Genomic DNA, 12,371 nt, shown 5'->3' on the forward strand with positions numbered 1-12,371 from the left:
TGTACATATATATACATATGTATATATATGACATTCTTTATCTCTTCATCTGTGGACACATATCATCTAGGATGATTCCTTATACTGGACATTATAGAGCAGATATATGCATGCATAGTTCAGATTCTCTGTGGTGTGCTAATTTAGAGTCCTTTGATTCTATACCCAGGTGTGACACAGCCGGACTGTCCAGTAGTTCTGCATGTAGTTTTCAAAGACATCCTTACATTGTTTTCCAAAAATTCTGCACTAGGTACCTTCCCAAGAGAGTGAGTAAGGGTTCCATTTTTTCTGTATTTTTATCAGTGTTTATTGTAAATTCTTTTTTTTTTCAGGAAAAAGGTCAACATTTATTACCAAGAAACCATAGGGGAAAACAATGGCGGAGCAGATGGAACATCTTCTGGAAGGGTTCCTAGTACAGGGAGGCAAAGATGGCCTGAGGTGCCTGCTCTTTGACCTCTGATGGTAAAGTCTACCTTGGGTTAGAGGCTCCTTGTGCAGCAACACCTGACTGGTCCTGGCCTCCAGTTCTCCTGTGCTTGGCTGAATGGCACACTTTGGGGTTCATAGGTTGACCCTGGCCCATTCCTTCTTTTGAACTTTGATGTCGGTCACAGGCTCTATGGACAATGCCTGGCTGCTGTTTATTTCCAATTATCTTATATCTGTATAAAAGGTTGCATTCCTCGGTGTCTTTGCATGGACCCTTGCCCATTCCACTCTTTTTAATTTGACCTGGGTCACAGGTTCTCCGGTAAGCAAGACCTAACTGCTGCTTGTCTTCAATTACTCTGTAACCCTGTGGATGGTTGCTCCCCTTGGGAGTGGGGAGGTTGTCACAGCCTCTTGTCTTCACACTATTTGGGTGTTTGTCATGAGTTCTCTGGTCATTAACCAATGGCAGCAATTTTTCTCCAATTTTTTCAGAACTGCATGAAAGGTGATACACCTTGGGACTTCTTTGTGGATAGGAGCTCATTCCACTCCTTCTCATTTGTTCTGGGTCACAGGCTCTCTGGTCAGAGAGACTTGACTGTTGCTTGTCTCCAGTTACCCTGTGCCAACAAGGATGGTTGGTCCCCTTGGGAGTGAGGAGGTTTTCAGAGGTCATTCTTTTCTTTGGACTGTTCAGATGTTGATCATAGGCTCTCTGGGTATTAATACCGGGCTGTGGTTTATCTCTAACTTCTCTGTGTCTGAGTGAGTGGTCATGCATCTTGGGGCTTCTATGTGGAGAGCACTCCTTTCCACTCTTTGTTCTAATTTCTTCTGGGTCAGAGGCTCCCTGGGCAGCAGTTCCACTGATCTTGACTGGGTGGTTCTCTTTAGGACTCATAAGTTGACTGTAGCCCATTCCTTTCTTAGTATTTTGATGTGGGTCAATGGCTTTATGGTCCACACTAGGCTCCTGATTGTCTCTAATTTCTCTGTATCTGGATGACTGGTTGTGCCTTTCTGGGATTCTATGTGGAGAGCCTACAATTTCATTCTTTGGTTTAGTTTGATCTGCGTCACCAGTGCTCTGATCAGCAAGACTTGACTCCTGCTTGTCTCCAGCTTTCTTGTGAAAACATGGATTGCCATTCCTCATGGGAGTGGAGTGCTGGCCAAAGCCTATCTTCACTTTGTCCAGATGTTGGTAACAGACTCTCTGGACATCCACGCCTGCCTGCATTTTGTCTCTATTTCCTCTATATGTGAAAGTATGGTTGTTGGGCTCCTTGGGGCTGGTGTGGTCATCGCTCATTCTTCTTACTGATCGGCTTTTGTTTGGGTCATGGAGTCCCTTAGAAGGTTGGGAAGAGCTGCCCAGCTGGAATGGCAATGATTCCATTTTATACTCTTGTACCTTTGTCATGTGCTTTCTGGTCAACTCTGAAGGCTCACCTACAGTTTTCACCAGTTTATGAACTAGAGAGTCCATGAGGGATTGTAGTTCAACTGCTGTACTGTAAATGACGTTTATTCTATGTACTACCTCCTGTGTCTGCTCAGTAACTGGTGGGGGAATGTCTTTCTTCAAAGAATCCCTCTGCCCCTTGAGTTTTGTGCTGAGGTTTTCATATTGTGCACCATTCCAGATGAACTTCAAGGAGCTTTTAGAAGGAGCCTCTCTTTTTCCTCCTATATTAGGGGAGGACTTACTTTCAGTCTTGGCTGAATCCTTGAGCTGGGTGAAACTTGAAATAGAAGACTTTACTCTTCCAAGCCTTTCTCCCTGGCTTATGCCTCCATATTTCAAATTACTGGGCCTCTTTTCAGAGGGATGAAATACACTGTCATTCGTTGCTTCAGTTTTATCCTTGTGGACTCTGAACTGAGTCTCCACACTCTGATCTCTATTCATGAGGAGATCACCTAAGCCCTGGGAAGTCTTGGGGTCTTGCCACCCATTCTGGAGGCTGGGCAATGAGTGCTGTGAAGGCAATTTGACCATGGCATGGTGTACTGTATTAGAGCCATCTGCATGATGGCTCACAGACCAGGCCTGTGGCTGCTTGTTTACTTTCAAGTCATTGTTACTATACTCTTCTGTTTTTAAATGCAAGTACCCTGTGTTTTGTTGGGTAGGCATTTGGAGATGGCCTTGACTTCTTTTGGCCTCTATGGGCTCAAAGTCCTCATTACTGTTATTTAAGGCTTGTTCATTGGTAATCTCACCAGATCCCAGATTTGCTCTCCACACATGAGGTGACTCTTCTTTTATCTTCAATATGTTGGTTTGTTTGGCCACTGATGGTGAAACTCTGTCTCTATAGCCCACAGTTCTTGAACTCCAGCTGGTATGTCCTGAAGCCACATCCTCAGACCTCATCCAGCGTTCATGCTTGGACATCCATACGCTGATATTTGGTTGCAGGATACTTCTCCCAGTTCCTTGGATACTCCTGCTCTGCTGGGGTTGTGCCTGGGAGCAGAGAGCATGGGGCTGAACACTCTGGTATCTCTGCCATTGATCTGGATGGGACCTTGAGTGACCATGGCTGTCAATAGGTGGGGGGGAACTTTGGGTCTTCTGTACCTCTGGAGGTGATTGTTCAAACAGAGGACTTCGCAGCCTGGCAGATGATGCAGTTTCTACCCTTATTCCCCCTGGATCTTGGTGATGCAAGTTTTCCAGGATAAAGGCAGCCTTGGTATAGGGTTCGGCCTTGGAATCACAGGGTAATTGTCTGTGTTTCATGGGAAGCTGCATGATGTTTGATTTCATCATTGTAGTCTTTGGGTCAAGGAAGGAAAGGTTCTCAGTGGTGTTCATAGAGTGCTCATCTGTCCTCAGCGTAAGATTCTTGGTTTCCAGACTCTCCCCGGGGGTGCTGCTAGAAGTACAAAGCAGGTCTTTAACCCTAAGTTTAAGGTCCTTCTTGATGGTGTTAGGTATGCCATACTTTGCTATGACCTTCTTTAATAACATCCCAGTGGGCACAGGCCCCATCATCTGGTTCCACTTGTAAGTTTTGGAGTTGAGGGTGGAGGGCTGGGCAGGTTGGTTGAGTTCAGGCCAGTTCTTGCCATAACCATTACTGTTTGGTGGGGAATCTCCCTGGAGCTGTGCTGGTTCCTTAGAAGGGAGGAATCTGGCATGGGTTCTTTGTTGTTCTCCTAAATTAATTGCCTTCTCTTCATGCTGTGGCTGCTCATGATGGTGGACCATTAGATAATGCTCAGGAGGGATGGAGGCTGACCTGGTATTTTTAGTGGGCAGCGTGCACCTGGCTAAGCTCTCAGTGGGCTGGCTACTGGCTCCTTGACAGTTTTGGACTTTACAACTTGGAATATCTTTCCAATTCAATCCAGGGTGACAGGGTTCATTTGTAGTTGGAAGGGGTACCTGTATCCCTGTCGCAGTGGTAGGATATGCTGTTCCACGTGCCCTACTCTGGAATATCGAAGGTGTTTGATATGATATAGAGTTTGGGAGGTTTTCTTGTTCCTGAATTTCTGTCATACCTACCAAACTTGGTGTCACAAGTTGGTGGGGCAATGGCTGGTCCAGGCATCTCTGTGGTGGTCCTTTAGCTAGGGGTAGAGCTTGGTCAAAGCCAAGTGAATCACTAAACCTCACAGTTTTACGTTCTCCTGAGGAAGGTTCTCTGGAGACCCAGGCAGTAGCCACAACTGACTCAGAGAGCACAGAGGATAAACCCAATAAAAGTTGGTTAAATTTCTGCTGTATGAGAGCCTCTAAGACCTTAAGGTAAGAAAACAGCTGAGGGAGGGAAAGCTGATTTAGTTTCTCCTTAGAGTTCCAAAAGGGGTGGGGAGAAGAGTCCAGTAAAAGATGCTGGATGGGGCTTTCCATAGTCTGTAAATCATGTTGGATATCCAGAGAATTCTTTTGACTATCTCTGCAACCGTCTACAGTAACAGATTTCTTCCTGTCCTTGCTCTGCCTCCTCTTCACCACCTGCCAGTTAGAAACAACACAAATGAGTTGGGGTCCCCTTTTCTCTCTGGTAGACAAGCTGCCTGGTCTCCGTGCTCATGGATAATTTCCAGAGTGCCAGAGTGCTCTCTCTCTCTCTCTCTCTCTCTCTCTCTCTCTCTCTCTCTCTCTCTCTCTCTCTCATCCATCCATGACTCATTCTTACTGCACATAAATGCATATCCTTTTGTCCTTGTTGGGAAAAGAGCAGAAGGGGCTGTCTATACCACCACACTTACCACGGGTGTGCTAAGTCAGTGTTCCTCAGACAGGATCCCCAGACAGTATCTCCAGACAGGATCCTACCCAAGACTGAGCTCTGTAGCTGACCCTGTGCTGTCAGGTGATATCTGCTTCATCGGACCACAGGGCACGCAATCCCTGATCTGAGGGCCTTGGTCTCATCACCTGCTTCACATCAGCTCAGCACAAACAAAAGCAATCGCCTGAACAGAGGAGAGCTGATCATTCTCTGATCTTGTCCTGTGTCCCCACGAACTCAGAAATGCAGTCTGTCCATGGAGGCACAGTCGTCCTTAGTGACCTCTCTGCCACCCTATACATATGGTCTAAGAGCCTCAGGCAGACAGCTCAGGACACTCTCACCTCTTTCCTGCCTAAAGACTGATGTGCTGCTAGGCCTGGAGATTTCCACTCACCTCTCTGTACATAGACTTTAGCTATGTTGTAGTTTCTTCTTTCTTTCACCCTTTCCCACCCCTTTTCTTCTACCCTTTCAGTCCCCTCACATTAGATAAGAGAAAAAGATGGCTGGAGGGGAAAAAGGGAGATGTTATTGTTAGAGTACTTCTGACTGGTCCAGGAAGTTTAGTTTCTCTGGACACATTTAATCTTGACCTCCAGGATATCAAATTCTTCTTTCTTCTTTTCACACCTCTACTTAAACCACAAACACCAACAACCAATAGCATACAATCAACAACCAACAACCCTCCCCATGACTCTCAAGGCTCTAGCATTTATATAAGCTCGGAAAAGTCCCCAGAATTCCAATCATCACAGAAATGCAGAAATTATCAACTGAAGGCAGAATCATGCCCCTGCTAGAGTGTGAGGCAAATCAATGTCAGTTACTCTGGACAAGCTGGAACAACCACATATCCCACCCCTGAGACTTGAAAACAAACAAACAAAACCAGAAAAATACATATTCTTAGATTTCTGTTTTTTTAATGCCAAAAGTTTTTACTGAGCTTGTCTTTCTAAGGAATGTGAGAGTGACAATCATTAACAAAAGTCTGCCATTCCATTTTGTGTCAATCAAGGCTTTCCTCACCTCTGAGATGTTCTTTTTGCTCCCGGGTGGTGGTGACCCTGGATACTCCTTCAGGAATGGGATCAGTAGGAAAAAGAACCCCACTCCGCACAGAATGGCGAAGATCATGTCCATTACTGTGGACATGGAGCTGGAGCTCATCCAGAAGTCACTAATGCTATTCATCAGAAGGAGGAAAGTCTCCATCTTCTGAATAGCAGTGCACCACTCAGGCTACTGAGTCCTGGGGTACAGCATCTGGCTTGTCAAGAGGGCTCAGGCTACATCACACAGCTGAGGCCTTCTCATCACAAAGGGCCATTGGCAGGAGGGAGAGTGCCACAGCCCCTCCCCATCCTCTAGCCCAGTAGCCCCACCCACCTCCTGGCTTTCCCTACTCCCTCCTTCCAAAACCTGCTGTTGAAGGAGCCAAAGACAGATCTCTCTTAATATTGCTTCTCCGCCTGAATCCCAGAGTTCCTCTGCGTCTTGTCTGCTTGAATCCATCATGTTCTTGCTATTTTTACAAAATGGGCTTCTCTATGGAAGTTGAATTGTTTCTTAGGGATTATTACTTTCATGATGTTTTCTGACTACACATCCAGGTCTCTTCATTCTGAGATCATAACTTATTTTTTTTCCAGTAAATTATTTTTATTAATTGTTTTATTTATTTACAATTCATGTATTGTCCCCCTTCTCGGTCCCTCCTCCATGAACCCCCACCCCCACCCCATACTCCCTTCACTTTGCCTCTAAGAGGGTGCTCCTCACCCCCAACCCACTCCCACCACTCACCTCTATAGCATCTCCATTCTTTAGGGTATCAAGTCTCCATAGGGACCAAGCACATAACTTCCCAGTGAGGCCAGATAAGGCAGTCCTCTGCTACATATGTAGCAGAAGCAACAGACTAGCACATGTGTGCTCTTTGGCTGGTAACTTAGTCCCTGTGAGCTCTGAGGGATCCAGTTAAGTGATACTGTTATTCTTCCTATGGGATTGCAACCCTTCAGCTCTTTCAGTCCTGAAATCTTCCACTAGGGACCCCATGCTCAGTCCAATGTTTGGCTTTGAGTATCTGCATCTGCCTTAGGTTCTTGCAGAGTCTCTAAGAGGACAGTCATACGAGGCTCCTGTCTGCAAGCACTTCTTGGCATTATCAACAGTGTAGAGGTTTGGTGCCTGCAGATGGGGTGGATCTCAAGTTGAGGTGGCCTCTGGATGGCCTTTCCTTCAGTCTTTGGTCCATTTTTGCCCCTGTGTTTCATTTAGACAGGAAAAATTCTTGGTTAAAAATTTTGAGATGGGTGGGTGCCCCATCCCTCAAGTGGGGGCCATGTCTATCTACTGGATATGGTCTCTTTAGGTTCTCTTGCCCTGCTGTTAGGCATTTCTGCCAATGTCAACCCCATTAGGTCCTGGGAGCCTCTCATATCCCTTGTGTCTGGGACTTTCTAGTGATTCCCATATTCTGTCCTCCACCCTGCAGAATATTTTTGCCCATTCTCCTGGCCCTCTAAGCTTCTCTTCTGTTTTCCTCATACCTGATCCCCCCTTTTTCTTTTCCCCTTCCCTCTCACACCCAGGTCACCCTTTCCATTGCCTTCTATGATTATTGTGTTCCGTCTTCTAAGTAGGAGTCAAGCACACACACTTGGGCCTTCCCCCTTGTTACATTTCCTATGGTCTGTGAATTTTATCCTGGGTGTTCTGAGCTTTTTGGCTAATATTAACTTATCACTGAGGACATACCATTTATGTCATCTTGTGAATAGTTTACCTCACTCAGGACGATATTGTCTAGTTCCATCCATTTGCTTGCAAAATTCATGGTGTCCTTGTTTTTAATAGTTTAGTAGTATTCCATTGTGCAAATGCATCACATTTCCTATATCCATTCTTCTATTGAGGGACATCTGGGTTGTTTCCAACTTCTTGTTATTATAAATAAGACTTCTATGATCATAGTGAAGCATGTGTCCCTGTGACATGGTAGAGCATCTTTTGGGTGTATGCCCAGGAGCGGTATAGCTGGGTCTTCAGGTAGAACTATTTCCAATTTTCTGTGGACCCAGCACATTGGTTCCCCACCAGCAGTGGAGGAATGTTCTTTCTCCATGTCAGCATCAGCTGTTCCCTGAGTTTTTGATCTTAGCTCTTCTGATTGTTGGATGGTGGAATCTCAGCATCATTTTTATTTACATTTCCCTGATGATAACAGATGTTGAACATGTCTTCATATGTTTCTATGCCATTCAAAATTCCTCAGTTAAGAATTCTCTGTTTAGCTAAGTATCCCCATTTTTTTTCTTTTTCTTTTCTTTTTTCTTTTTTTTTTTTTCAGAGCTGGGGACCGAACCCAGGGCCTTGTGCTTCCTAAGCAAGCGCTCTACCACTGAGCTAAATCCCCAACCCCCTAAGTATCCCATTTTTAATTGATTATTGTTCTGTCTTATTGACAGTGGCCTTTCCTCACAGAAGCTTTTTGGTTTCATGAGGTCACATTTGTCAATTGTTGAACTTACAACCTTAGCCAGTGGTGTTCTGTTCAGGAAAGTTCCTCCTGTTCCAATGTTTTCAAGGATATTTTCCACTCTCTCTTTTCTATGATTCAGTGTAACTGGTTTTATGTGGAGGTCCTTGATCCACTTGAACTTGAGCTTTGTACAAGGAATTAAAAATGCATCAGTTTGCTTTCTTCTACATGCACACTGCCAGATAGACCAGCACCATTTGTTGAAGATGCTTCCTTTTTCCCACTGTATGGTTTTTCCTTCTTTGTCAAAGATCAAATAACCAAAGGTGTGTGGGTTTATTTATGGGTCTTCCATACTTTTCCATTGACAGACATGTCTGTCTCTGTACCAATACCTTGTGATTAGTATCACTATTGCTCTGTAGTATTGCTTGAGGTCAGGGATGGCAATTCTCCCAAAGTTCTTTTATTGTTGAGAATTGTTTTTGACATCCTGGATATTTCATTACTCCAGATGAAGTTGAACATTCTCTTTTACTCTCTGCGAGGAACTGAGTTAAAACTTTGATGATGATTAGATTGAATATGTAGATTGCTTTTGGCAAAGTGGCCATTTTCACTATGTCAATCAAAAGGATGCAAGAACATAGGAGATCTTTCCATCTTTTGATGTCTTCCTCAGTTTTTTCAGGGACTTGAAGTTCTTGTCATACAAATATTCCACTGCTTGGTTAGAGTTACAGCAAGATAGTTTATATTATTTGTGACTATTGTGAAGATTGTTCTTTCTCTAATTTCTTTTTCAACCTATTTATTCTTTGTATCCAGGAAGGCTACTGACTTGTTTGTGTTAATTTTATATCCAACCACTTTGCTGAAGTTGTTTATCAGGGCTACAAGTGTTTTAGTGGAATTTTGGGGATGTGTCCTATCATATCATCTGAAAACAGTGATACCTTGACTTCTTCCTTTCCACTATACATAACTTTGACCTCATTTTGTTATCTAATTGCTCTAACTAGAACTTCAAGTACTATTTTGAATAAATAGAAAGTGAGTGCACAGTTTGTATTGTTCTTATTTTAGAGGGATTGCTTCAAGTTTCTCTATATTTAATTTGATATTTACCGTTGATTTGGTGTATATTGCTTTAATTATGTTTAGCTATGTGCCTCGAATTCCTGTCCTCTCCAAGAATTTTTTTTTTTTGGTTCTTTTTTTTGGAGCTGGGGACCGAACCCAGGGCCTTGCGCTTCCTAGGCCAGCGCTCTAACCACTGAGCGAAATCCCCAACCCCCTCCAAGAATTTTAACATGAAGGATTGTTGTGTTTTGTCAATGGCTTTTTCCGCATCTAAGGAAATGATCACACAATTTTTCTTGGATTCAGTTTTGGAGAAATTTATCGAATATTTTTACATTGATAATTATAAACAAAAATGGTCTGAAATTCTTTTACTTTGTTGGGTCTTTGTTTGGTTTAGGAATCAGTGTAACTGTGGATTCCCAGAAGGAATTAGGTACTGTCCCTTCTGTTTCTATTTTATGAAATAGTTTGAGGATTATTGGTATTAGGACTTCTTTCACAGTCTGATATAATTTTACACTAAAACCATCTGGCTCTCAGATTTTTTTTTGACTGGGAGACTTTTAATGACCAGTTCTATTTCCTTAGGGATTATGTGACTGTTTTGATAGCTTTCCTAGTCTGATTTGACTTTGGTTGTGGTATCTGTCTAAAAAATCATCTGTTTCATCTAGATTTTTCACTTTTGTTAGTAAAGTTTTTGTATTAGGATCTGATAAGTTCTTAAATTTCTTCAGTTTCTGTTGTTAATTTTCCCTTTTCTTTTCCAGTTTTATTAATTTGGATATTGTCTCTGGCCAAAATTAACGACTTCTTAGAAATTAATGAAAATGAAGGTACAACACACCCAAATTTATGGGACACAATGAAAGCTGTGCTAAGAGGAATACTCTTAACTCTGAGTGCCTGAACAAAGAAACAGGAGAGAGCATATATCAGCATCTTGACAGTACATAAGCTCTAGAACAAAAAGAAGCAAATACACCCAGGAGGAGTAAAAGGCATGAAATAATCAAACTAAGAGCTGAAATCAACCAAATAGTAACAAAAAGGACTATACAAAGAATCAACAGAACCAAAAGCTCGTTCTTTGAGAAAATCAACAAGATAGATAAACCCTTAGCCAGACTAACCAGAGGACCCAGAGAGTGTGTCCAAATTAACAAAATCAGAAATGAAATGGGAGACATAACAACAGAATCGGAGGAAATTGTGAAAATCATCAGATCCTACTACAAAAGCCTATATTCAACAAAACTTGAAAATCTGCAGGAAATGGACAATTTCCAAGACAGATACCAGGTACCGAATTTAAATCAGGAACAGATAAACCATTTAAACAACCCCATAACTGCTAAAGAAATAGAAGCAGTAATTAAAAGTCTCCCAACCAAAAAGAGCCGAGGTCCAGATGTGTTCAGGTCAGAGTCTATTAGACCTTCATAGAAAACCTCATACCAATACTATCCAAACTATTCCACAAAATTGAAATAGATGGAGCACTATTGAATTCCTTCTATGAAGCCAAAATTACTCTTATACCTAAACAACACAAAGACCCAACAAAGAAAGAGAACTTCAGACCAATTTCCCTTATGAATATTGACGCAAAAATACTCGATAAAATTCTTGCAAACCGAATGCAAGAGCACATCAAAACAATCATCCATCATGATCAAGTAGGCTTCATTCCAGGTATGCTGGAATGATTTAATATACAGAAAATCATCAACTTAATCCAATATAAACAAACTGAAAGATAAAAACCACATGATCATTTCATTAGATGCTGAGAGATAATTTGACAAAATTCAATATCCCTTCAGGACAAAAGACCTAGAAAGAACAGGAATTCAAGGCCCATCCCTAAACATAGTAAAAGCTATACACAGCATATCAGTAGCTAAAACTAATCTAAATGGAGAGAAACTTGAAGCAATCCCACTAAAATCAGAGACTGGACAAGAATGCCCATTCTCTCCCTACTTATTCAATATAGTTCTTGAAGTCCTAGACAGAGCAATCAGACAACAAAACGAGATCAAAGTGATACATATTGGAAATGAAGAAGTCAAAATATCACTATTTGCACATGATATGATAGTATATTTAAGGGATCCCAAAAGTTCCACCAGAGAACTACTAAACAAATAAACACCTTCAGCAAAGTGTCTGGGTATAAAATTAAATCAAATAAATCAGAACCTTCTTCTACACAAAGGAGAAAAATGCTGAGAAAGAAATTCGGGAAAGAACACCCTTCATATTAGTCCCAAATAATATATAATATAATATATATATGTAGATATATATATATATATATATATATATATATATATATATACACCTCAATGTGACTTTAACCAAGCAAGTGAATGATCTGTATGACAAGAACTTCAAGTCTCTGAAGAAGATCTCAGAACATGGAAACATTTCTCATGCTCATTGATTGGCAGGATTAAGATAGTAAAAATGGCCATTTCACCAAAAGCGATCTACAGATTCAATGCAATCCCCATCAAAATTTCAACATATTTCTTCATAGAGTTAGAAAGAACAATTTGCAAATTCATCTGGAATAACAAAAATACCAGGATAGCTAAAACTATCCTCAACAATAAAAGGACTTCCAGGAGAATCACTATCCCTGAACTCAAGCAGTATTACAGAGCAATAGTGATAAAAAAAACTGTATGGTTTTGGTACAGAGACAGGAAGACAGACCAGTGGAATAGAATTGAAGTCCCAGAAATGAACCCATGAACCTATGGTCACTTGGTTTTTGACAAAGGAGCCAAAACCATCCAAGGGAAAAAAGATAGCATTTTCAGCAAATGGTGCTGGTTCAACTGGAGGTCAGCATGTAGAAGAATGCAGATCGATGCATAGTTATCACCCTGTACAAAGCTTAAGTCCAAGTGGATATAGGACCTCCACATCAAACTACATACACTCAAACTAATAGAAGAAAAAGTGGGGAAGAATCTCGAACACATGTGCACTGGAGAAAATTTCCTGAACAAAATTCCAATGCCTTATGCTCTAAGATCAAGAATCAATAAATAGGATCTCATAAAACTACAAAACTTCTTTAAGGCAAA

The 12,371-nt window shown here is 41.8% G+C and overlaps 1 protein-coding gene across 1 annotated transcript; it reads right to left on the reverse strand.

Moving 5' to 3' along the window:
* Positions 1-290: 290 nt before the first annotated feature.
* Spata31e1 (SPATA31 subfamily E, member 1) lies at positions 291-5,944 on the reverse strand. The gene is made up of 2 exons (NM_001408757.2): positions 5,727-5,944; positions 291-4,411 (listed from the first exon to the last, which is right to left on the reverse strand). The coding sequence occupies exons 1-2, from the start codon at positions 5,910-5,912 to the stop codon at positions 476-478; spliced, it is 4,122 nt and encodes a 1,373-aa protein (NP_001395686.1). The 5' UTR covers positions 5,913-5,944; the 3' UTR covers positions 291-475.
* Positions 5,945-12,371: the final 6,427 nt, after the last annotated feature.

This window comes from Rattus norvegicus, chromosome 9 (genome assembly GCF_021556685.1).
Source record: "Rattus norvegicus strain SHRSP/BbbUtx chromosome 9, alternate assembly SHRSP_T2T, whole genome shotgun sequence".
NCBI classification, from domain to species: domain Eukaryota; kingdom Metazoa; phylum Chordata; class Mammalia; order Rodentia; family Muridae; genus Rattus; species Rattus norvegicus.

Excerpts from the sequence above, each read along its gene's own strand:
- Spata31e1 (NM_001408757.2), bottom strand. The coding sequence starts at position 5,912 with ATGGAGACTTTCCTCCTTCTGATGAATAGCATTAGTGACTTCTGGATG. Across the intron at positions 4,412-5,726 it reads GCAAAAAGAACATCTCAGAG|GTGGTGAAGAGGAGGCAGAG; the intron begins GTGAGGAAAGCC and ends TCTAACTGGCAG.